At 49.5% G+C, this 22,621-nt stretch overlaps 1 protein-coding gene across 1 annotated transcript; it reads left to right on the top strand.

Annotated features, from left to right (window-relative positions):
- Positions 1 to 658: 658 nt before the first annotated feature.
- RRAGC (Ras related GTP binding C) lies at positions 659 to 22,239 on the top strand. The gene is made up of 7 exons (XM_002715735.5): positions 659 to 1,024; positions 3,254 to 3,457; positions 4,421 to 4,620; positions 7,040 to 7,154; positions 9,037 to 9,179; positions 12,651 to 12,799; positions 19,632 to 22,239. The coding sequence occupies exons 1-7, from the start codon at positions 788 to 790 to the stop codon at positions 19,781 to 19,783; spliced, it is 1,200 nt and encodes a 399-aa protein (XP_002715781.2). The 5' UTR covers positions 659 to 787; the 3' UTR covers positions 19,784 to 22,239.
- The last annotated feature ends 382 nt before the right edge of the window (positions 22,240 to 22,621 follow it).

Consider the following 22,621-nt stretch of genomic DNA (forward strand, 5'->3'; position numbering starts at 1 on the left):
CTGCCTGCCTGCCTGGACTGAGGCTTCGCCCTCAGGCTTGGCTCCTCCTCCATACCTCACGTCCACCCGCTAGAGCTGCCCCGACGCCACCCCCTAACAGACGTCCTCGTCCTCCCAACTCCGAGATTTTCACCTGTGCCCATCGCTGCCCTACGACGGCTCGCGGCTACTCACGGGAGGTCCGCGCGCTCTGTCATCTCCCGGCAACTTGAGGACAGGCAGGGTGCGAGTCGGTTCCAGTTTTGTGCCCCTTAGTAGGTTCCCAGGACATCGCGGGCATCCATAAACACTGGTCGGGCGAGCGCCACCGTAGGACGGCAATCGATTCTCCACCCTTAGGTGCACAGACAGCATCTCCCCCGTCGGTGCTCTCGCAGCCAGGCAGAAGGCAGGGGAGCAGCGAGGACCCCGACGCGCGCGGGCTCCGGGCTGGGGCGGAGGGCAGAGGCCCTGGGAGCCCGGCGAGAGGCGCGGCCGGGCCGCCCTCCTCGTGACTCCTCCTCCCCCCTCGGCCGCTGCGAGTCAGGTGATTCCGGGCACGTGACAGGCACCGCAGACCCTGCTGCTCCCGAGTGGCAGCTTGGGCGACCAATGAGGGGCCTGACCCCAGCTCAGGGCCTATGAGAGCCGGGCTCGGGGGCGGGCCGGACGGTGGTGGCTGCCGGGGGCGGTGGCGGCGGCGGCGGCGACGGCGGCAGCGGAGTGGGGAGGCGTCGGCCTGGCTCGGCCTGGCCTGGCCTGTCAGGGCGCGGGCGGCGGCGGCGGCTCCGGCTCCGGGTCCGGCACGATGTCCCTGCAGTACGGGGCTGAGGAGGCTCCCCTGGCCGGCAGTTATGGCGCGGCCGACTCGTTCCCGAAGGACTTCGGCTACGGCGTGGAGGAGGAGGAAGAGGAGGCGGCGGCGGCTGGCGGCGGGGTCGGGGCGGGGGCCGGCGGAGGCTGCGGCCCGGGGGGCGCTGACAGCTCCAAGCCGAGGATTCTGCTCATGGGGCTGCGGCGCAGCGGCAAGTCCTCCATCCAGAAGGTGAGTGGGGTCGCGCCGGCCCTGCCTGCTGCCCGGTGCGCAGGTGCTGTCCGCCGGGAGGCCGGGGAGGGCGGCGGCCAGCCCGGCGCCCCGGCCCGCCGCACTTTCTCTTCTCCTCGTGCGAGTCTGGGGCGCGGCGTGCGTCGGGACCCCGACCTCGGCACCCGAGAGGCCGCGGGGAGGCAGGCGCTTGGCGGTGCCGCCCGAGACCTCCGCCCCCTGGGACCCGGCCCCTGTCATTGACGAAACCGAGACGAGCCTTCCAGTGCTCCCTTGGAGAACTTGACGGGCGTCTGCCCCTGCTCGGTGTCGGTTCGTTCCCCTCTCTGGCCGAGCCGCGGCGGGGGGTTGTGAGCGACCCCGCGCCTACTCTTGGTCCCAGTGGCGTCGCCGGGAGTCGGGTTCTGCCGCCGCTGCACCTGTTCGCTGCTTAGGTCCCGGTGAGGGTTGTGACGGGCGGTCGCCCCCCGCGGGCAGGTGGTCAACCAGAATCTTCTAAGACTTGGGGGAGGTTTTGCAGAGCGACCTCAGCCCGTTTGTCCACGCTTGGGGTCTGTGGGAAGGAACGCAGGGCTGCACGCCTTTTAGGGAGAGGGAGAGACAAGGGGCCTTCGGAAAGGCCACGGAACTGCGTACTAGGAAAGAAACTGCACGGATTTCAGAGCATCTTCCCCAACAGAAGACGTTCCATTCCATTTCCCGTGAACTTTCTCAAGTACGGTGGCCCGGGGGACGGTTCCCCGGAGGGAGCCGGGCCCGCCGCCCCTTCCCCTCTGCTGCACACGCCACGTTCTCACGAAGTAACTTTCCCAATTTGCAGGAATACCGTGTGATACCTTGATTTTCACCTGCACAGTTAAGAGTGGGTTTTTTAGCAAGCTGATTTTAATTCTCATTTTCTAGTGGTGAAACCATGGAACTATCTGTCCGCTTTTCTCTTACAGAAAGTAACTCAGGTTAGTTTGATGTGAGAACCTGTGGATTGAGATCTTTGTGATTTGTAACAATTGCCTTTGTCAGCCCCCCACCCCCATGGAGCTGCTTTTCCCCTGTCATCTCCTAGCTCTCGCTCCCTGGACATTTTCACATTCTTCTTGGTATAGTTGCTGCCCTTATTTTATTTTTCCTACAAGGTTATAATCTCAGGGCAAGACTGTCCATTTCATTTTTTATTATTTCTCAGAGCCTGAGGTAGACTTTCAAGTAATTAAACAAATGTTTGTTTATTTTCATGTGCTTCAAAGTCAGAGCAAGAGATGTAGATATGTTCCGGGTTCATTCCCCAGATGGCCGCAACAGCTGGAACAGGCCAGTTCAAAGCCGGAGCTGGGAGCTCCAGCCCGGTCTCTCCTGTGGGTGACAGGAGCCCAAGCACTGGAGGTGTCACCTGCTGCCCCGAGAATGCATTAGCAGGATGCTAGATTGGAAGCAGAGTAGCTGGGACTCAAACCGGCACTTTGATGCGGGAGGCAGGCAAGCTCCGGCTTAAACTGTGCTGCAGCTCCCTCCCCTCAAGTAAGTGGAGTGACAAAACTTCTTAAATTTCAGCCATAAAGCTTTCATAACTTTTAAAAAGAGATTTATTTATTTGAAAGGCAGAGTAGTGGGGGGGTGGATGGGGTGAAGTGATTTGGGGTTCACTCCCCAAACTCCTACAACAACAGGGGCTGAGCCAGGCTGAAATCAGGAGCCAGAACTCCATCGGAGTGTTCTCTGTGGGTGGCAGGGACATAAGCACTTGGGCCATTATCCACCACCTCCCAGGCACATTAGTAGGAAACTGAATTGCAAGTAGAGTAACCCAGACTTGAACCAGGTGCTCGGATATGGGTGTCCAAGCAGTAGCTAAATTCACTGTGCCACAACACCCACCCCATCTTTCATAATCTTAAAGCAGATTTTGGCAGAATTAATACGTTGTAATCTTGTTCTTTCCCCGAAAACCAGTGGTGGTGAGAGTTGATGCTACTACTAGTACTGAATATCGATGCACAAAAATGAGCAAAAACAAAAATTCAACTCCAAAATAGATTTAATGGAAATTAATTTGAGGCCCTCTTTTGTCATAATACAATGATAGTAAATACCAGTGAATTTAGATTTTTTTAAACTTTCCCTTTTTTTTTTTTTTGCTACAGGACCAAATTTTCTTGTGTTAATCCAGGGTGGAATTTTGAATGCAAGTTGTACAGTTTAATAGTCATAAAACTTTCTTGTTTCTTTTGACAGGTGGTGTTTCATAAGATGTCACCCAATGAGACCCTCTTCCTGGAAAGTACCAACAAGATTTACAAAGATGACATTTCCAATAGCTCCTTTGTGAATTTCCAGATATGGGATTTTCCTGGGCAAATGGACTTTTTTGACCCAACCTTTGACTATGAGATGATCTTCAGGGGAACAGGAGCATTGATCTATGTCATTGACGCACAGGTAGTTAGGAATGATGATGCTTACGTCTCTCCCTAGGGCACAAAGATGTGGCAGCAGAGGAAGGTTCTTTGTTTTGTCGTGTGCTTGCAGCGTATTTCATCATCAGTGGATTCTGTAACAGCGTGAGAGGTGTTACAGAGGTGGTTTGGGAGTGGGCAGTGTTATGGAGCACAGAGTACCAGATGATTACAAGATGCGTTTTACACCCTCGAGTCTTAGTTAATGAGTAGTTAACATTGATTCTCCACTTTTATTGGTTACTCATAGATATTGCTGTACCTCATTAATTATTACGCTAGTGATGTCACTCACTGGAAAGATCCCATTAGTGCTCAAAATGTAAGGAGGAATAAGCAAACTGAGTCAGGAGATACTTGAGTGAATCGTGTCCTTAACTTCCAAGTTAGATTTAGTCCAAGAAATATTTATTTGTGGCGGGGGTCAGATGAATTGGCTGTGTCCCTGTCCCTGAGGAAGCTTACTTTTTATAAGCTTAAACTTACGCGTGCTCTGAGTGACAGTCCCCATCACATGTGCTCTCACATACATGATGCAACTTAATTCAGTTGTCACGGTATTGTGAGGTCCATTCTGCAATTGCAGTTTGACAGAGGAGTGAGCTGGGATCACAGAGTTCAATGACTTGCTTACAGCCACGCAGCTAATACATGGCAGAGCTGGGATTACTTCAGAACAATTCTGTTGGGAAGAAATGGCCTTTTCCTTTTTAATTTCTTTATATTGTCAGTTTTAAAAATTATAAGCATTAACTTGGTAGCTGAATTTTTTAACAACGTGAAGGGATATTTGTTAGTGTAAGTCAGTGTATTTGAACGTTTGAATGCTTGTGAGTAATTAGAATCATCCGTATTTTGTGGTTGGGGAGCGAAGTGGTTTGAGGCTTTCTTAACTCATTATTTGACTTTTGTAAGATTTTAAAAAATATTTTGTTCTGACTTACAGGATGACTACATGGAGGCTTTAACAAGACTTCACATTACTGTTTCTAAAGCCTACAAAGTTAACCCAGACATGAATTTTGAGGTTTTTATTCACAAAGTTGATGGTCTGTCTGATGATCACAAAATAGAAACACAGAGGGACATTCATCAAAGGGCCAATGATGACCTTGCAGATGCTGGGCTAGAAAAACTCCATCTTAGGTAACAACGTGTGTGTCTGCTGTGAGAGCCCTGAGAGCCGTGTAAATGTATTCCCATCTCTGTCATCACGAACACTGTTGCTTTCTGCTGCCACTCAGCCCTTGCCCTTTGGGAATGTTGTGGGGGCCTGGTGTTCCTGAGAAGTTACTTTCCCACCTCCTTTGCTCTTTGCTGGTGACTGAAGTCACGTGAAGTGTCTTCAGTGGCGCTTTTGCCAGTGCATCTTGGGACTGGAGTCAGCCCTCTGCTCAGGACATTATTCTGCTTTGGGGCTCCCTTGCTGCTTTGATCATCTCAGTGCGAGGAGGAATCTGTCACTTGTGTTGGAGACGTCTTTAGCTTGAGCTCTCAGTAGGACAAGCCTCTTGCAGGGAGTCCACTTTCAAGTTTGCACTGACTCTATCAGTTTTTAAAGCTTGATATTATGAGATTGTAACGGTTGTATTAGGGAGGGGGATTACTTGTAAGTTTGCATAGAGCTGCCGTTCAGTTGAAGGATTGCTGTTTTATAATTAAATATCACTAAGAAGTTATTACTATAGAACACCTCCTAGATAGGATTGATCATCTCTGTGTTTTGGCGCTGAGAGTGCGTGATGAATATTTCCATGCATGTTACTTTTTTTGATGATATAGGCCGAAATGAAAGTGGAGGAGTACTCAAGAAAAAATGTTCTGTTGATAAAGTGAAGAGCTTAAGGGAAGAGCAGGGAGAGGGACAAGTATGGTTTCCTTACCCCTGTTCCCTCGTAGTGACTTCCCCATGGGCCCAAGCTGGTATTTCCAGCCTCCAGTATTGTTCAGTTATTATTCCAGGAAGCCATGTAGAAATACTTCACTGACCTGTGGTTTGCCTGGATTATATTTTTAAAAATTACAAGTAATCCACATTTCAAAAAGCAGAATGTAAATAAGCACTGTGTGTAAGAGAAGGTGAAGGTGCTGCCCTGGAACATGTCTGAATCTTACTTCTTGGATGTTCACTGTTAACTTTCACCTGGATTTGAAGCCATGTTTGTCTTGTGTCCCCCAGTGCCCGTGGCTCATCTGCTTCTCTACTCCATGTCTGTGACCCTTTCCGAGGCATCCCACCCCTATGCTACGCACCATCCCTTTCCCCATGTAACCTCAGTCGAATTTTGTAGCAAGCCTTATTTAGTACTAGCAGTCCTGTGGCTGAAGCTGTATTTGATCTGCAGTTTCTGGAAACTCAGCTTATGAAAGTGCCCTGTGCCGTGCAGGTTCTCTTTCTCCCTGTCCACCTCCAAGCCTCACAAGCCCTGCAGGACCTTCTCCGCCTGCTAACCCTCTTGCCTAAAGGAAACACTGACATGCTCCTTTCTCCCTAGTGCCTGCAGGGTCTCCTGGCCTTGGCTGCTTCAGTGATCTTCTGTGCAGAGGGTAGCCTCTTCCTGCATAGGGTTAGGTTCTTAGGTCGGCTCTGGAAAGTACCTTTAGGTCACCTGTGAAGTCATACACACGGTCCTGTGTCTCTGACTGTAAAGTGTACATAGATGTGTCATGAACGCAGCTGTATGATGAAGAGTACACTCCCTGGGTGCAAAAGCAAGTAGAACTGCCCCCATGCTGAAATTGCTGAAGGTCTGTCCCTGGCCGGGAGGTGTTCTGTTAGATACGCATGTAATTCCCTGCTGTGCGTGCCCGCAGGCCTACAGACTCCTGCTGTTCTGCGTGGAGCCCTGCCTCCCATCCTCCTCAGTGTGCTGTCCGCATGCATTCTGAGCAGCAATTTTATGTGCTTATTCGACAAATACAAACTCCGTGTAGGGCAGTCAGCTGGCAGCCATGAGCAAGACAGGGTGTCTTCGTGGAGCCTAGGCTCTGAGGAGTGACACCGCTCCGAAGCCCCACAGAGCAGTGTCTAGTGGAGCCTTAAGTGCCGTGCTGTGCGTGAGAGCACGTGGGGGAGAGGAGCAGGAAGCGCTGGGCCGGGGCTACCGTTTTAGGCAGGGTGGTCAGGGAAGGACTTTTCCAGAAGGTGACACTTTAGCAGAAAGCTGAATTGTGCTCTTCATACATGTATCTTTTCTTGCTTTCTCTTGGGTTTGAAGCTTGGGTTTTGTCTCCGTTATATTCTGAAGAAATGAAGCTTTTTGGGGTCAGGCTCTAAAGACCTGGATGGCTGTTTAGTTTCTGTATCTGCAAACGTGTTCTCGGGCACCACCTCAGTTGCATGCCATCCGTGCAGACTCAGTGAAGGGACTGGTAGTCACAGAGCAGGTGGGAGACTGCATTTCTGAACAAGATAGTTGAACTTAAATGATTTAAAATTTCTACATGCCAAATAAAAATACTTGTATATTAAAGAAGAAGAAAAGAGACAAAATTGTACATATTATGACAGTTGTCACTGGATTTAAGGTATTTGTCATTAATTAAACTGTGTTGTGTTTTTCAGCTTTTATTTGACTAGTATCTATGACCATTCAATATTTGAAGCCTTTAGTAAGGTGGTGCAGAAACTCATTCCACAACTGCCGACCTTGGAAAACCTATTAAATATCTTTATATCAGTAAGTGAGCTACTTAGTTTGCTATAGTTTCTGATTACATTTTTGTTAAATATATGTATGTCTTCACATTCTCTAAAAATGGGGCATGATTCAGTCTGAATCAAGCTTAAAGGCTAGTGACACACTTCACACGTAAAATAAAAAGTAAGATCATGAAATAATGGCTTGAGTTGTTGTTTTTTGAATTCTTTTTTTTTTTTTTTTTGATAGAGTTAGACAGACAGAGAGAAAAGTCACTACAGCTGGCACGCTGTGCCGATCCAAAGCCCGGAGCCAGGTGCTTCCTCCTGGTCTCCCATGCGGGTGCAGGGCCCAAGCACTTGGGCCATCCTCCACTGCCTTTCCGGGCCACAGCAGAGAGCTGGACTGGAAGAGGAGCAACCAGGACAGAATCCGGCGCCCCAACTGGGACTAGAACCCGGGGTACTGGCCCTGCAAGTGGAGGATTAGCCAAGCGAGCCGTGGCGCTGGCCATGTTTTGAATTCTTAGTATTTAGTCTTTAAAATGAGCTGATGAAAAAATCTTCCTCTTTTTTTATGATTTGTTTTATTTGGAAGGCAGAGTTACAGAAAGAGAGAGAGAATTGATCTTCCGTCCACTGCTTCACTCCTCAAATGGCTGCAGCAGCTGGGTCTGGGCCAGGCTAAAACCAGGAGCTTCCTCTGCGTCTCCCACGTGGGTGCAGGGAACCAAGGACCTGGCAGGCTGGTGCTGTCTTCCCAGGTGCATTAGCAGGGAACTGGATAAGAAATGGAGCAGCTGGGACTTGACCTGGCGCTCAGATGGGATGCTCGCTTCACAGGCAGTGGTTTAGGCGCTAGGCCACACAAGGGTCCTCCTCGTGTTTGCTTAATTGAAAATGCCTTCATGATGTCTGTTGCCTGAAGAAAGAGTAGCAACTGGAAAAAGCTGGATTTTGGGTTTTATTTTCATCTCTACCTTATTGGAGGTTATGTTGAGAAACTGATCTTTTCCTTTTGCTGACTGTAATGTTGGTATTTTTTGCATTCTTATTTTGGGGAGTCAGCTTAATAAAAAAAGGAAAGCTCCCCAGTAAGTTTATAATTTAGCTATTATATTTCCAAACATTACTTATTTAAAAAAGCCATTTATTTATTTGAAAGGCAGGGAAATGAATTCTCCCATCTTCTGGTTCACCTTCTAATGGCCCACAGTGGCTAGAGGACTGAAGCCAGCCGTGTTTGAAACTAGGAGCTAGGAGCTCTATCCAGGTCTGCGATGTGGGTGGTGGGAACCCAGTTTTGTGGCCATTCACTGCTGCCTATCCGGATCTGCATTAGCAAGAAACTGGAGCCAGGAGTCGGCAGCCAGGCACCCTACTATGGGATGCTGGCATCGCCACCAGCTTAACTGCAGGCCAAGTGCCTCCCCTCCAAACATTGTTTTGAAAGGGCTCCGTCATGTGATTCCCACTTTGATTCTTCAGGGTCTTTGGGTTACACTTGATGTTGACATCAAATTGTAATTCTCTTATCTTTTGCTAATTGGCACGTAAAGTATTTTTCCTGATTACAAGGTCATTTACATCTGAAACCTATTATAATAAGGAGAAAAGATTATTGAAAATGTAGCATAGCTTGATTTTTCGAGAATGTTTTTGTCAAATGTTTGGTTGGTCATTGAAAGAAAAACTGTTGATGTGTGCAATTATGTCATTTGGCAGAGAAGTAATTCCACTTTTATTCTTTAGATAATAGAATTTAGATAACATAAGTGTCTCAAGTACTATTCGTTTTTTAGTACTGGATTGTATAATTAAAAATGATCTTGGCTGTTATTTAAAAATTCAAGATCTTTGATAACTAGCACATTGTGATTCTTAAAAAATACTGAATACTTCCCCAATTTTGTTTTTCCAAGAATTCAGGTATTGAAAAAGCTTTTCTCTTTGACGTTGTCAGCAAAATCTACATTGCAACAGACAGTTCCCCTGTGGATATGCAGTCTTATGAACTTTGCTGTGACATGATTGATGTAGTAATCGATGTGTCTTGTATATATGGGTAAGTTACATACATGTTCCTGCAGCCTCTCAGGTGGCAAACAACTAGCTGTTTGAAAAGGGTCTAACTTCCGAGACTTCTGGCAGGGACCCTCGGGCATGGGCCGCTCGCTCTCATCCCGGTGCTTCAGGTTGCAGAATGGTTTCTGTTCAGGTGGGCTGTGGGGTCTCCTCGGAGAGCAGTCTTAGAAAGCAGACTCAGGCTGGCTTTCTCCCGCCACTGTCTGGGGTTTTGTCCTGTGCCTTCTCGCTACTGGGACTTAACTAGATCGAAAAGCGATTATTTACAGTGATTTCAGTAAACAAGTGAGTGTTGGTTCCTGATTTAACCTGAGGCCTTGTGAAATGAAAGATTCTTACTCTTTCAGAGAGCAAAGAGTCAGAATAATGGAATTGTGGGTGTTAGAAGGACTTACAAATAAAAATCTGACCTCTACAACTGGATTTCCATAATCAATACTAAAATATAAGCTCTGCCTTCATGTAAATGTGCTGAACTCTGCACAGAAATTTACAAAAGCCAGTGAAGAAGTGATTTGTGGGCCAGGACAGGGATGATGCTTTGGAGAATTACTGGCGTTTCAGCAGCCACTCCCAGTTTTTGTTCCCTGTCATAGCTGATTGATTGCTCTGGGGATGTTCACGTCAGAATTCCGCAAGTGCTTTCCGATGCTCTTTGCTTTCTAATACCTGCCTCTACCTTTTGACCCAGCTCTTTGCTCCCTTAGTTTGAACTGCTTTGTCTCGGATCCTGCCCTTCACCTTGGCCTCCCTGCCTCATCTGTCAGTGTCTTTCTCCAGTTGCCTCTTACTAGCAGAGTGCATTTGTCCTGCCTGCTCTTGTTACTTTAGTGATGACATGCTCTCCTTTGTTTCTGTTCTCTTCATAATGAAAATGAAGTGTCTGGTTTGCTTACTCTATTATTCAGAATCCGGCGCCCCAACCGGGACTAGAACTCGGTGTGCTGGCGCCACAAGGCGGAGGATTAGCCTAGTGAGCCGCGGTGCCGGCCAACTCTGGTTCTTTTTGGTTAAGACTGCCGTACTTCTGCCTTAGTATATTTTGGTTCAGATTCAGATAGCCATATTTTTCTAATAGTCTTAACTATCAGGGCTAGAGTTTTGGCTTAGTAGGTAGAATTGCTGCTTGTAATGCCAACATCCCATATGGGTGCTGGTTTGAGTGCTGGCTGCACCACTTCATTTTTTTTTTTAACGATTTATTTATTTATTTGAAAGGCAGAGTTACACAGAGAGACGGAGAGACAAAGAGAGAGAGAGGGCTTCCATCCACTGGTTCACTCCCCAACTGGCCGCAATGGCTGGAGCTGCACTGATCCAAAGCAAGGAGCTTCTTCTAGGTCTCCTGTGTGGGTGCAGGGGCCCAAGGACTTGGGCCATCTTCTGTTGCTTTCCCAGGCCACAGCAGAGAGCTGGATCGGAAGTGGAGGAGCTGGATCTTGAACTGACGCCCATTTGGGATGCCAGCACTGCAGGCGGTGGCTTTACCTGCTTTGCCACAGTGCTGGCCCCTGTACCACTTCTGATCCAGCTCCCTGCCAATGTGCCTGGGAAAGCAGTGGAAGATGGCTCAAGTGTTTGGGCTCCTGCACCCACATGGGAGACCTGGATAAAGCTCCTGGCTCCTGGCTTTGGCCTAGCCGTGGCTGTTGCAACTATCTGGAGAGTAAATCAGTGGATGAAAGATCTCCCTCTTTAACTCTGATCTTCAAATAAATAAATGAATCTTTAAAAAAGTTTTTGTGGAAAAATAAATTGTAAGTTTGGTGCAAAATTTTGAGATTTGTAGTTTTATCATATGTGTTTTCCATTAATTTAAAAAAACTTTGCCTTAAAAATTTTTAATTTATTAAAATTTATTTGAGAGCATGAGCTTTTGTCTGCTGGTTTGTTCCCCAAAATCCTGGAACAACTGGGGCTGGGCCAAGGCTGAAGCTAAGGGCAGGAATTCAGCCTTTGTCTCCCATGTGCAGGTGGCAGGAACCCCCCAGCACTCTGAGCCAGCACTCTGCCTTGCAGGGTCTGCATTGTCAGAAGCTGGAACCAGGAGTTGAACCTGGGACTGAAGTGCAGGTTGTCTTAACTGCTAGCATAAATATCTCCCTTTCTTCACCTTGTTTGGGAAGGCAAGTACTTTTTTTTTTTTTTTTTTTTTAATTCGAAAAGCAGAGTTCTAGAGAAAGGGAGAATCAGAGAAATCTTCCATCCACTGATTCACTTGCCAGATGGCCACAATGGATGGGGCTGGGCCCAGGCCAAAGCCAGGAGCTTCATCTGGGTCTCCCATGTGGGTACAGGGGCCCAAGTTCTTGGGCCAACTTCTGCAGCTTTCCCAGGCACATTAGCAAGGAGCTGAATCAAATGTGGAGCAGCCAGGCCTCAAACGAGTGCCCAGATGGGATGCCAGTGTCAGAAGCAGCAGCTTAACCTGCTTTGCCACAGTGCTGGCCCCCAAATACTTTTTGTGAAAAGATAATTCTGACAATTCTTAATCCTTAGCAAGCATTAGACAACCCTGGGGCCAGTGTTGTTGTGGCATAGCAGGTTAAGCCGCCGCCTGCAATGCCAGTTCATGTTCTGGCTGCTCCACCTCTGATCCAGCTCCCTGCTAATGGCCTGGGAAAAGCAGCGGAGGATGGGCCCCTGCTGCTCATGTAGGAGACCCACATGAAGCTCCTGGCTGATAGCTTTTCCAGCTTCTGCCTGGCTCAGCCCTGACCACTGTGGTCATTTGGGGGGTGAACCAGCAGATGGAAGTTCTCTCTCTCCTCCTGTCTCTGTAACTCTTTAAAATAATTGATTTTTTTTTTTTTTTAAAGAACTAGACAACCCTTAGACTTTTATTAAGCAAGCACATCAGGGTGGATGTCAGAACACAGACCTTGTTATCAGTTGATTTCAACAGTTGCCACAGGTCTCTGACTCTGACTGTTCTTGTGTGTTTTTTGTAATGAATAAAATGAATGTTTTTTTTAGAAACTGTATGATTGTCCTGCCATACAGCATACACCTTGAAGGATATATTATTTGGTGGTAGCAGTGCTACAGGGGCCCAGTGATCTGAGGGAGGCAAAGAGAGAAGGAGGCACCTTAGCCGGGGCTTAGGGTGCAGGCAAGCCAAGGCGGTGGGTTGCCCCATCTGGCAAGATGTTGCTGTGTTGTCATTTCCCTGGTTAAAATCTACACGTGTCTCCCCTGTTTTCTCCAAATGCCCGATTACCTGTGACAGTAAAGGATACGTGAGGAACTTGCTGCTCTGAGAGGAATCCCTGAGAGTCTGTGTTTGGGGGCTGTGTGCCTGTGTGGCAGCCCTGTTCTGATAGATGAAGCCAGTATTAGTATTTCTCAAAAGACACTCAGGAACCTGGGTGGCAAGGGTTGTCATTGTGCAAATCACATGTGACCGAACGCTTGGGAAACCTGTAATGAGCAGCACTTTCTTTTAAAACAGGTTAAAGGAAGATGGCAGTGGAAGTGCTTATGACAAAGAGTCCATGGCAATCATCAAGCTGAACAACACGACCGTCCTCTATTTAAAGGAGGTGACGAAATTTTTGGCACTGGTCTGCATTCTTAGGGAAGAAAGCTTTGAACGAAAAGGTAATGGCATTTTAAAGAGCTTTTTTATGTTAAGTTCTTGGTCTCAATTTTTTGAGCTCTTGAAAACAAGAGAAAGTAATATTGCAGGGTAGACAAATGGTTGTCTTGAAGAAAGAAAATCATCTCAAACTACTTTTGTCCCTCCCCTCCACGGAGTCCAGACTCTCCTTCCTCCTTTGCTCTTTTGTCTTGGCCAGTTTCCTACTCTGGCCTCTCTTGCTTTGCACTGCCTGCCTGCAGTGAGCTCCCCATCTCCTGAAAGCCTCCTTGGGAGGCTCCCTGCTGCCTTCTTGCTGCATCCTGTGGCCTTTTCTCGTTCTGTAGCCTCTCCAGTCTCTGCAGCCTGGGACCCTGTTGTTCCCTCCTCTCCCAAAACTTGCTTCCCTTTTTGTCTTCCTGGGACTTCCTCGCTGGGTTGCTTTGTGAGTCTGATTCCCTGAACACTCTTCTCAGGCCTGAGTGTGCTTCAGAGCCAAGTGTTCTGTCTCCTTTGTTGCTGTCCAGGTCAGCCCCTCCAGCCCCTGGCTTCCGTGAATCTTCCAGGTGTGGTTGATGGAAAAGTTCACATCTCCAGCTCTGACTTGGGCTTCTGTTCCAGCTCGTGTTTGGAGCTATAACTGTCAGACGTCTTCACTTACAGTCTTGAGTGCTTAGCTGTTGTGTCCATCCTTGATTGACGGTGATTTTCCTGTGTTTCGTGACTCTGGACCACCCCACTCCCGGGGCCAAGCTTAGTTCCCTTGCAGTCAGGTAACTGCGCGACTCCTGAAGAGGCCCTCACAAAGCTGCTCACGGAGGCGATCTCGTGTTTCCCTCACTCGCTCTTCTGTGTCACATACAGGGATTTTCACCAAGGCTCATCTGTTTCTTGGAACTATTTCTCGGGTTTCCTTTCTGTTTCCGCTGTCAGTGAGTCTAGTCCAGCTCTTCTAGGCCCGTGGTGCTGCAGTGACCGCCTACTTGATAATATTCATGTGTTTGACAAACATACTGAGGATCTAGTGTTTGTTGTCTTTTATCCCAAAGGCAGACTAGTTTTCAGAGAATTTATTTTGTTAATTCCTCAAGAGATCTGTAGTGGTTGTGTGTGTGTGGTTTTTTTTTTTTTTTTTTTTTTTTTTTAAGATTTATTTATTTGAATGAGTCAGAAAAGGAAACAGATAGAGATTGATCTTCCATCCTCTGGTTTACTCCCTAAATGGTCTTAATGACTGGAGCTGGGCAAAGCTGAAGCCAGGTGTCAGGAGCTTCTTCTGGGTCTCCCAAGTGGGTTCAGGGGCCCAGGGACTTGGGCCATCTTCTGCTGCCTTCCCAGGAGCTGGATCCAAAGTGGAGCAGCTCAGACTCAAACTGGTACTGATATAGGATGCTGGCACTACAGGCCATGACCCACTGCACCATAGCGCCGGCCCCAGTGCCCTGTTATTCACTGTAGCAAGTCCCCTTCTTTTACCTTAGCTTTTAATGAAATAGTTCAGATATACACAGTTGTTTTAGGTAAATCAAAAATATGTATGTGGGTGCTTCAACAAATTCATGGAAAGCACACATTTTATGTATGTATATATACACACCTACATATATATATTTTTTTTTTAAACTAGAAATTTCTGCAAAATGAAAGAAATAGAGAAAGCTCCTGTGCTGTCCCAAGGCCTGTAACAGCTGGACAACTGGGCCTGGACTGGGCTGGGGCTGGAACCAGGAGCTGGGAACTCCTTCCAGGGCTCCTGCGTGAGTGGTAGGGACCCAGCCACTTGAGCCGTCACCTGCTGCCTCCCAGAGTGTGCATTGGCAAGACATCGGACTCGGGAGCTTAAGATGGGAATAGAACTCCGGCATTGCACTGTGGGCCTCTCGGCCACTAGGCAGATCCCTACCCCTTTATCTATCGCTAACCAGTACAGAGTATTGAACATCTTGTATAAACGATAGGAAAATGTAAGTACTTTTCTCCAGCTTGCTTGTTCTGTGCGTTCAGGGTTTTTGAAATTTAACCACACTGATGACATGTAACTCGTGTTCACTGCCACGTTCTGTTCTATGGGCTGAGTATACCACAGTTTGTTTTCATACTGCCGGACGTATGGGTTCCTTTAAAGACTACCTGTGGTTCTGCAGCAGAGGCTCATGAGCAAGTCTGCCTTTGCATTTGTGGAGAGTTCTTTCGAGTAAGTATTTAGGAGTGGAATTCGTAGAGAACGGATCTGCTCAGCACTGCCAGCTGCTCTCCAGAGTGGCTTTCCCTCTGTCACCCTCGTGGTGCTGTACGGGAGTTCTTACCGCTTTGTGTCCTTCCTGGTGTGTGTTGTTGTGCGACTCCGTCTGGTAGGTGTGAAGTGGTGCCTCCTGTGGTTCTAATGTTTAGGTCTTTCATTGGGGTAAGCGCCTTTACATGCCTGTTCAGTTTTCTTCTTTGTAGTTTGCTTGCTCTTCTATACTTTTTTTGGGTACTGATTCTTGAGAATTTCTTTATTTTTCTCTATTCTATTCTCTAGTTTTATAAAGCTTTTCAGTAAAGGACATTTCTAGGTGTGTACAAAAGTAGCCTCACACCGAGAATCTCCGTGTGCTGTCTCCTGGCCAGCTCTCATCAGTGTGTTCAGTCTTGTTTCCTGATATCTTCCTCCCAGTTAGATTATTATTTTTCATGCTTTTGGTGTGGAAACTGTAAATTTGTAAAGAATAAAGAGAAAACAGTTTTACAACCACCTTTTAACCTGTCACCAGTTTCAACAATTATCAACATCAGCCAGTCTTGGCTGGCACCGCGGCTCACTAGGCTAATCCTCCACCTGTGGCACAGGCACCCCGGGTTCTAGTCCCGGTTGGGGCGCCGGTTCTGTCCCAGTTGCTCCTCTTCCAGTCCAGCTCTCTGTTGTGGCCCGGGAAGGCAGTGGAGGATGGCCCAAGTGCTTGGGCCCTGCACCCACATGGGAAACCAGGAGGAAGCACCTGGCTCCTAGTTTTGCATCGGTGCAGCGCGCCAGCCATAGTGGCCATCTGAGGGGTGAACCAACGGAAGGAAGACCTTTTTCTCTGTCTGTCTCTCTCACTAACTCTGCCTGTCAATAAATAAATAAATAAATAAATAAAATGTCTGCTGTGCCCTCTTGAGTAATAATTAATCTGGGAATAAAATTCCTAAATTGCTAAAAAAATCAGTCTTTTAACATCTATATTAATTTTTTAAAAAAAGATTTATAAAGGTAGAGTTACAGAGAGGCAGAGATAGAAGCAGAGAGAGAGAGAGAGAGCTCTTCCATCCGCTGATCCATTCCCCAAATGGCCGCAATGGCCAGAGCTGAGCCTGTCTGGAGCCAGGAGCCAGGAGCTTCTTCCGGGTCTCCCATGCAGGTACAGGAGCCCAAGCACTTGGAGTCATCTTCTAATGCTTTCCCAGGCAATAGCAGAGAGCTGGATTGAAAATGGAGCAACCAGGTCTCGAACTGGTGCCCATATGGGATGCTGGCACTGCAGGCAGTGGCTTTACCTGCTACACCACAGCACCGACCCCACATCTATACTGTTTTTCTTATTGAATTATTTTGAAGCAAATCCCTGACTTTAAATCACTTTACCTCTGCAGATTCCAGTAGGTAATTCTAAAAGGTAGAGCTTTTTAAAAAACGATATTAGCATTAACACAGTCAAAAAAAACCAACAGTGATTTAATAATACCATCAAATATTTAGCCAGTGTTCAAACTTCCCTGATTGTCAGTCTTATTTTACTGTTTGCACAGAAATCAATTTTTTTTTAAAAAGATTTATTTATTTATTTGAAAGGCAGAGTTACAGGGAGGCAGAGGCAGAGAGAGAGGGAAAGGTGTCTTCCATCCTCTGGTTTATTCCCCAGACGGCCACAATGGCTGGAGCTGTGGTGATCTGAAGCCAGGAGCTTCTTCTGGGTCTCCCACGTGAGTGCAGGGGCCCAAGAACTTGGATTATTTACAGAAATCAATTTTAAAAATTATTTATTTTCATTTTGTTTGAAAGGCAGAGAGATCTTGCATTTGATGGTTCACTCTCCAAATGCCTACAACAGCCAGGGAAGGCCCAGGCCAAAGCCATGAGCTCCATCTGGATCTCCCATATGTATGGCAAGGACCCAAATCCTTGAGCCATCGCCTGCTGCCCTCCAGGGTGTGCATTAGCAGGAAGCGGAAATCTGAAGTGGAGCAGGACTTGAACCCAAGCATTTTTTTTTTTTGACAGAGTGGACAGTGAGAGAGAGAGAAAGGTCTTCCTTTTGCCGTTGGTTCACCCTCCAATGGCCACTGCAGCCGGTGCACCACGCTGATTCGATGGCAGGAGCCAGGTACTTATCCTGGTCTCCCATGGGGTGCAGGGCCCAAGCACTTGGGCCATCCTCCACTGCACTCCCTGGCCACAGCAGAGAGCTGGCCTGGAAGAGGGGCAACCGGGAAAGAATCCGGCGCCCCGACCGGGACTAGAACCCGGTGTGCCGGCGCCGCAAGGCGGAGGATTAGCCTAGTGAGCTGCGGTGCTGGCCGTACCCAAGCATTCTGATATGGGATGTGTGCCTTCCAACTGCAATGCCAAATGCCTAACCCAGAAATCAGTTTTTTTTTTTGAAGTTTGTTTATTTAAAGGGCAGCGTTACACAGAGGGAAAGACACAGAGATTGATCTTCCAGCCTGCTGGTTTCCTCCTCAGATGGCTGCAGTGAAGCCAGGAACCAGGAGCTTCATTCGTGTCTCCCACATGGGTGGCAGGGCCCAAACATTTGGACCAGCCTCTGCTGCTTTTCCTGGGCATTAGCAGGGAGCTGGGCTGGGAGTGGAGCAGCCGGGACATGCACTGGCGCCCATTTGGGATGCTTTTGTCGCAGGTGGCAGCTTTATGTACTAGGGTGCAACACCAGTTCCAAAGTTGATTTAAATGGAGTTGAATTGATCAAAATTTGTGTTTTCGAGTTTATTTTACTTCAGAGTCTAAGGACCCCTTTAATTTGCCTCTAACTCAGGTCCACCTCAGACCTGATCGCCAGCGCTTCCTCCCGGGAGTTCTCCCGTGTCCCCCTCTCCCCCAAGGTCAGACCAGTAGCTGGCCTGTGTTCCTCGTGTGGTTTCTTGGCCAGCTTTCTGCAGTTTTCTTGTAGCTTTGCTCCCCTTTGCCGCCTAGATAAGTCTTGCCTGTACCCCCAGAGTGCCGCCTGCTCTGAGGCTTCCAGCAACCACTGTGCCCCATACGTAGCCCCCCCTTCCTTGGCCGCCTTTCACATGGTCGCCAACGTGACAGCAGATTGTTTTGGTTTGTTTTCTGTGTGTAGCTGGCTTTATGCCCCAGCCAGCGCATCGTGGTAGGCATGGACTGTGTCTGCTGCTCTCCTGACACGTTGTACCCTCTGGCATGCTGTTTGGTAGCTGTCTAACGACGTCACCCCGTCAGGTGGAAAGTAGTGAAGGCACACCACGTTCAGGCCACTCTGTGCGTTTGGTATTTTCCTTCCTGAAAGTCAGTTGAGCAATTGGAAACTTGGATGCCGGAGATGTGAATTTGACCAGAGTGATGATTAAATTGCACACTTGTTATCTGGTTGGATGCCATGATAGTGGACAGCTGTGATGACTCAGCCGTTCTTGTGATTGAAGAAGTTGCTGTCTAGGTTGGAAGTTGAAGATTTTCGAGTAGTGCTTATCAGTCAGGGTTGGGAAGTCTGTGCTCCTCACGGGAAGGAGGTCTGGAGGTAGACAGTCCAAGGCAGCTTCCTGGTGTGCTCTAGCACCCGGGGGTCTCTTTTCCGACTCTGCCACGCTTAGCACTGTCTTCAGATTACTTCACGGTCCAAAGTGGCTTCTGGAGTTCTGGACAGAAAGAAGGAACAGCAGGTGTAGATGAAGGAGTACATCTTCCTTCTCGTAAGGAAACGTCACCAAAGTCCTACACATTCTCATATACCTCTGGCCAGAATTGGTCATGTGGCTGTATCTAACTGCGAGAAGACTGGGGAGTTAATGTTTTGGCTCAGCACCAAGGTGCTCTTGCAGGGTTGGGGTTTTGTTTCTAAGGAGGAAGGGGAAATGGCTATCTAGCAGCAACTAACCATTTCTTTAAAAGTTACTGAGTATTTATTTGGAAGGCAGTGCAAGAGGGGGAAAGACAGAAAAAAAGAACTCTTCCCTCCTCTGGTTCACTCCCCAATGTGGCCAGGGCTGGACCAGGCCAAAGTCAGGAGCTTGGAACTCCGTCCGGTCTCCCATGTGGGAGCAGGGGCCCAAACACTGGGACTGTCTTACAGTGCTTTCCCAGGCTGTTGGCGGGGGGCTGGAACCCAGTGGAACATCCTGGACCAGAACTGGTGCTCATATGGGATGCCGTTCCTGCAGGCAGTGCCTTAACCTGCTGTGCCACAGTGCTGGCGCCTGCAAGCAGCCATTTCTGTCATGAGCTTTGAAACCATTGTTCAACCAAAATGTTAGTGGAGGAGCAGTTCCTACCACAGAGGAGCCGCGTGCACGAGCCGATGGTGCAGCCGTCTGCAGCTCTGGCACTGCCTGGGCTCCAGGGCTCCAGGGCTGTGCCCACAGCTTGCCCAGCCCAGCTCTGCTGTCTCCTTCAGCTCTCCGTGGCCACCCCGAGATGCACCCGAGGAGCAGGGTTTGACTTGGACTTTAGATTGCACTGCACGTCTCTCCAGCTGACTTTCCCGGGCCCTTGCTTAGAGTCACGATGCAGCCTGCCCACTCCTTCCTGCCCAGGCCCCGAGGGGTCCATGCGGCATTATGGGTTTTAACATCCGGCGTGTTTTCCTGGGAGGTGAGTTCCCACATGACCTTCAGGAGGCCTGGCTGTCTTTTCTCTTGCAGGTTTAATAGACTACAACTTCCACTGTTTCCGGAAAGCTATCCACGAGGTGTTCGAGGTGGGCGTGGCTTCTCACCGGAGCTGCGGCCACCTGGCCAGCACCCCCAGCCTGAAAGCGCTGACGCACAACGGCACGCCGCGCACCGCCATCTAGTCTGCCGCTGTGGCCGCCGCCTCCGTGCGCCGGGGCCAGGAGCTGCCGCCTTGGGGCGGCCGGAATCGGGTGCCTGGCCCCTAGAGACACAGGGTCAAGTTGCTCACTCGGGGGAAGCCCCTGCAGGCCGCGGTGCACAGCCGAAGTGCCGGTCTGCTCTGGACAGCCTGCCCCCGGGCCCTCGGGAGACCGCGGAACTCTGTGTGGCTTTCTCCTGGCTCGGCCCTCCTGCAAGTACGGGGACCTTTGGACCTGGAGGCGTCCCCATCCTTACCAGGGAGTGCTGCCATCGATTCCAGTCAAAAGTAATAGCAAAGACCGGATTTTTATACGCTTCACGTAGGCTTTCGTTTGAGTAGTCTCTCAAAATTCTGCCTCGCTTAAGTTCTAACACTGCCGCTCCGATTTGAATCTTGGACATTGCACATTTCACACCTTTGCGGTGCACTGGTGCACTGGTGCACTGGCTCCTAACCCGGAAGACAGCGACTCTGCGGAGGGCGGCGCGTCTGCGTCTCTTCCTGGAGGCTCGAGCCGGGAGAGGAGATGCGCGCCCGTGTGGGGGCACCGGATGCCTGGGTTCTCTCTCCTGTGTTCATAACGATCATGCTCAGTGTCATGAAGGGATTAGAGACGAGTTTGTTTTCCCTAGAATCCGCTTCCAGGGGAGGCACTCATTATGTCACTGAACTATTTAGCTCCCTTTTCTTTAACCTCCGGATCAGCCTCTGCATCACTTCTCCGCTCTCGGGAGTCTCTAAGAAGTGCTGTTCGGTGACCGCGAGTGACCCCCAGGCACTGGCGGGCTGTGCCCTGGGAGCCGGCGCGAGCACGTGGGGCCGCGGCTCCCGTGGTACTCTCTCTGCCTGGGGTGTTAACTCGTAATCGCATACTTTGTGTTGATGGGTGATGCCCTTCCCGCTGATGTCAACTCACACATTATTTTTGCTCCACATGCCCAATAGCCATGCGTTCCAAAGCCACTGGACCAGCTGAGTACATAAGTGCCACTCTGAACGGCTTCGTGTGTCCCGGCGGGGAGCCTGCGCTGAGACTCGCAGTGCCCTGCAGCCGGCGCTGACCGTCGAGTATTTACGTGGACCACGGTGATATCCAAGAGAAAAGTGCTTTTATATTTATAGGTGATTTCATTGAGCTATATATAAAATGGGTATCAATAAATGTATTTACTCCAAGATCGGTCTTCCTCCTGGCCCCGGGTGGGGCCGCCCTGGGCCGGGCTGTCTCTGCTGCCTCACAGCCAGTTCGTCCTCATGGGGGATTCTGTGGCCTTGTGGCCAGGCGAGACGTGTGTGTGTTGGCATAGGCAAGTGCCACCTGGGGCGCCCGCCCAGGGCCTGGCGCCAGGGCTGCCGTGTGTCGCCTGAGGAGGGTAGACACTGCCGGCTGACTCCGGCTTGTTTGGTTTCTTCCAGTTCCTGAGATGCTCGTCGTTGGCCCGCAGGGGCCTAAGCTGGGGGGAAGGGAGGAGGTGGAGATGGGGGAGGAGTGTGAAGTTCACGGTCAGACTGTGCCAGAGGTCAGTTGTAGGACAGACGTGATGGAAACAGTTGGAGAAAACCCTTAGCAGTGCACCTCAGCCAGTGGCTGCTGCCATGCGGTAGGTCCTGGGGAGAGCGCAGCTGAGCTGTGGGTGAGCTGGACAGACGGCAAACTCAGACCGGGGCACTGTTCGGGGTGAGGCCTGGGGACCGGTCCTGCGGCCTGCACCTTCCCCTGGTCGCAGGTGGGGTTGGTGGCAAGGTGGGACCCGGCTTCGTGCAGCCCAGGCTCCTGTGGTGCCGTGAAGACAAGACTTCAAGATGTCCATGGCCCATACAGCCAGGGAGTGGGTAAGGAGGAAAAGTGATACATGGTGGGATAGTGATAACAGTGAAGGTGAGAGTGGACAGCGTGGGAGGAGTGAAGTGGAGAAGTGAAAGTATTAAAACTTTGCCTGAAATATTTGCGTCCACTGGTGGTTTGTGAAACCTGAGTGTCTCGTGGCGGGTGGGCCTGTGACCTCACATGCCAGCACTCTCCCTCTCACGGACAGTCATGCACGCATGTGAGAGAGCTCTTAGAACGGCCGTGGAAAAAACGCATATTATGAAACTGCATGGATTCCAAACATTTTTTAGACCAAAGTAAACTCAACTTCAGCCTGGCCCAGCCCCTGCCGTTGGGGCCATCTGGGGAGTGAACCAGCAGACAGAAGGCCTCTCTCTCCCTCTCGAACTTCCCCTTTCTAATAAATAAATCAATCTTGAACTCTTGTAATTCCATTTTTCACAAACTATTTGAAGTACTGTATACACATGGAGATGCACACACAAACGTGTACAATGGTGCCCCAGAGAGGTTGTTGGCGGTATTTGTGAGTTGTATTAATTTACCTTCTGTGTGTTGAGTTCTGTGCTTGTACAAGAAGTGACATAAATGATAAAATGACGGTCCTTCTGCGTTGTGTTGGGGAAAGCGCCGTGTGTGCTTTGTGGGCTTCGCAAGGTTCTGTGGGTCCATTTTTGTTTTGCAAATTCTGGGAGCTTTTCCAGTGGTGCGGCAGAGATTGTTCAAGACTGAGAGGCCCCAGGAGCCCGGGAGGAGCAGTCTCCAGAGAGAATGGGGACTGTGCTTGGGCACAGCTGGAGCCAGTATCGTGAAACTAGCTCCCCTTAGCCACGCGATTTAGGAACTCTGGTGGTAAGTAGCATCCAAGGACAGGAAGGACAGCAACTGTGATCGATGACTTCAGGTTTCCACGCGTTACCCCCCGAGCTCTCCGTCTTGTGAGGGAGGCACCGTGTACCCGTTTCACAGGTGGGAAAGCCGAGGCAC

Source organism: Oryctolagus cuniculus, chromosome 7 (assembly GCF_964237555.1).
Source record: "Oryctolagus cuniculus chromosome 7, mOryCun1.1, whole genome shotgun sequence".
NCBI classification, from domain to species: domain Eukaryota; kingdom Metazoa; phylum Chordata; class Mammalia; order Lagomorpha; family Leporidae; genus Oryctolagus; species Oryctolagus cuniculus.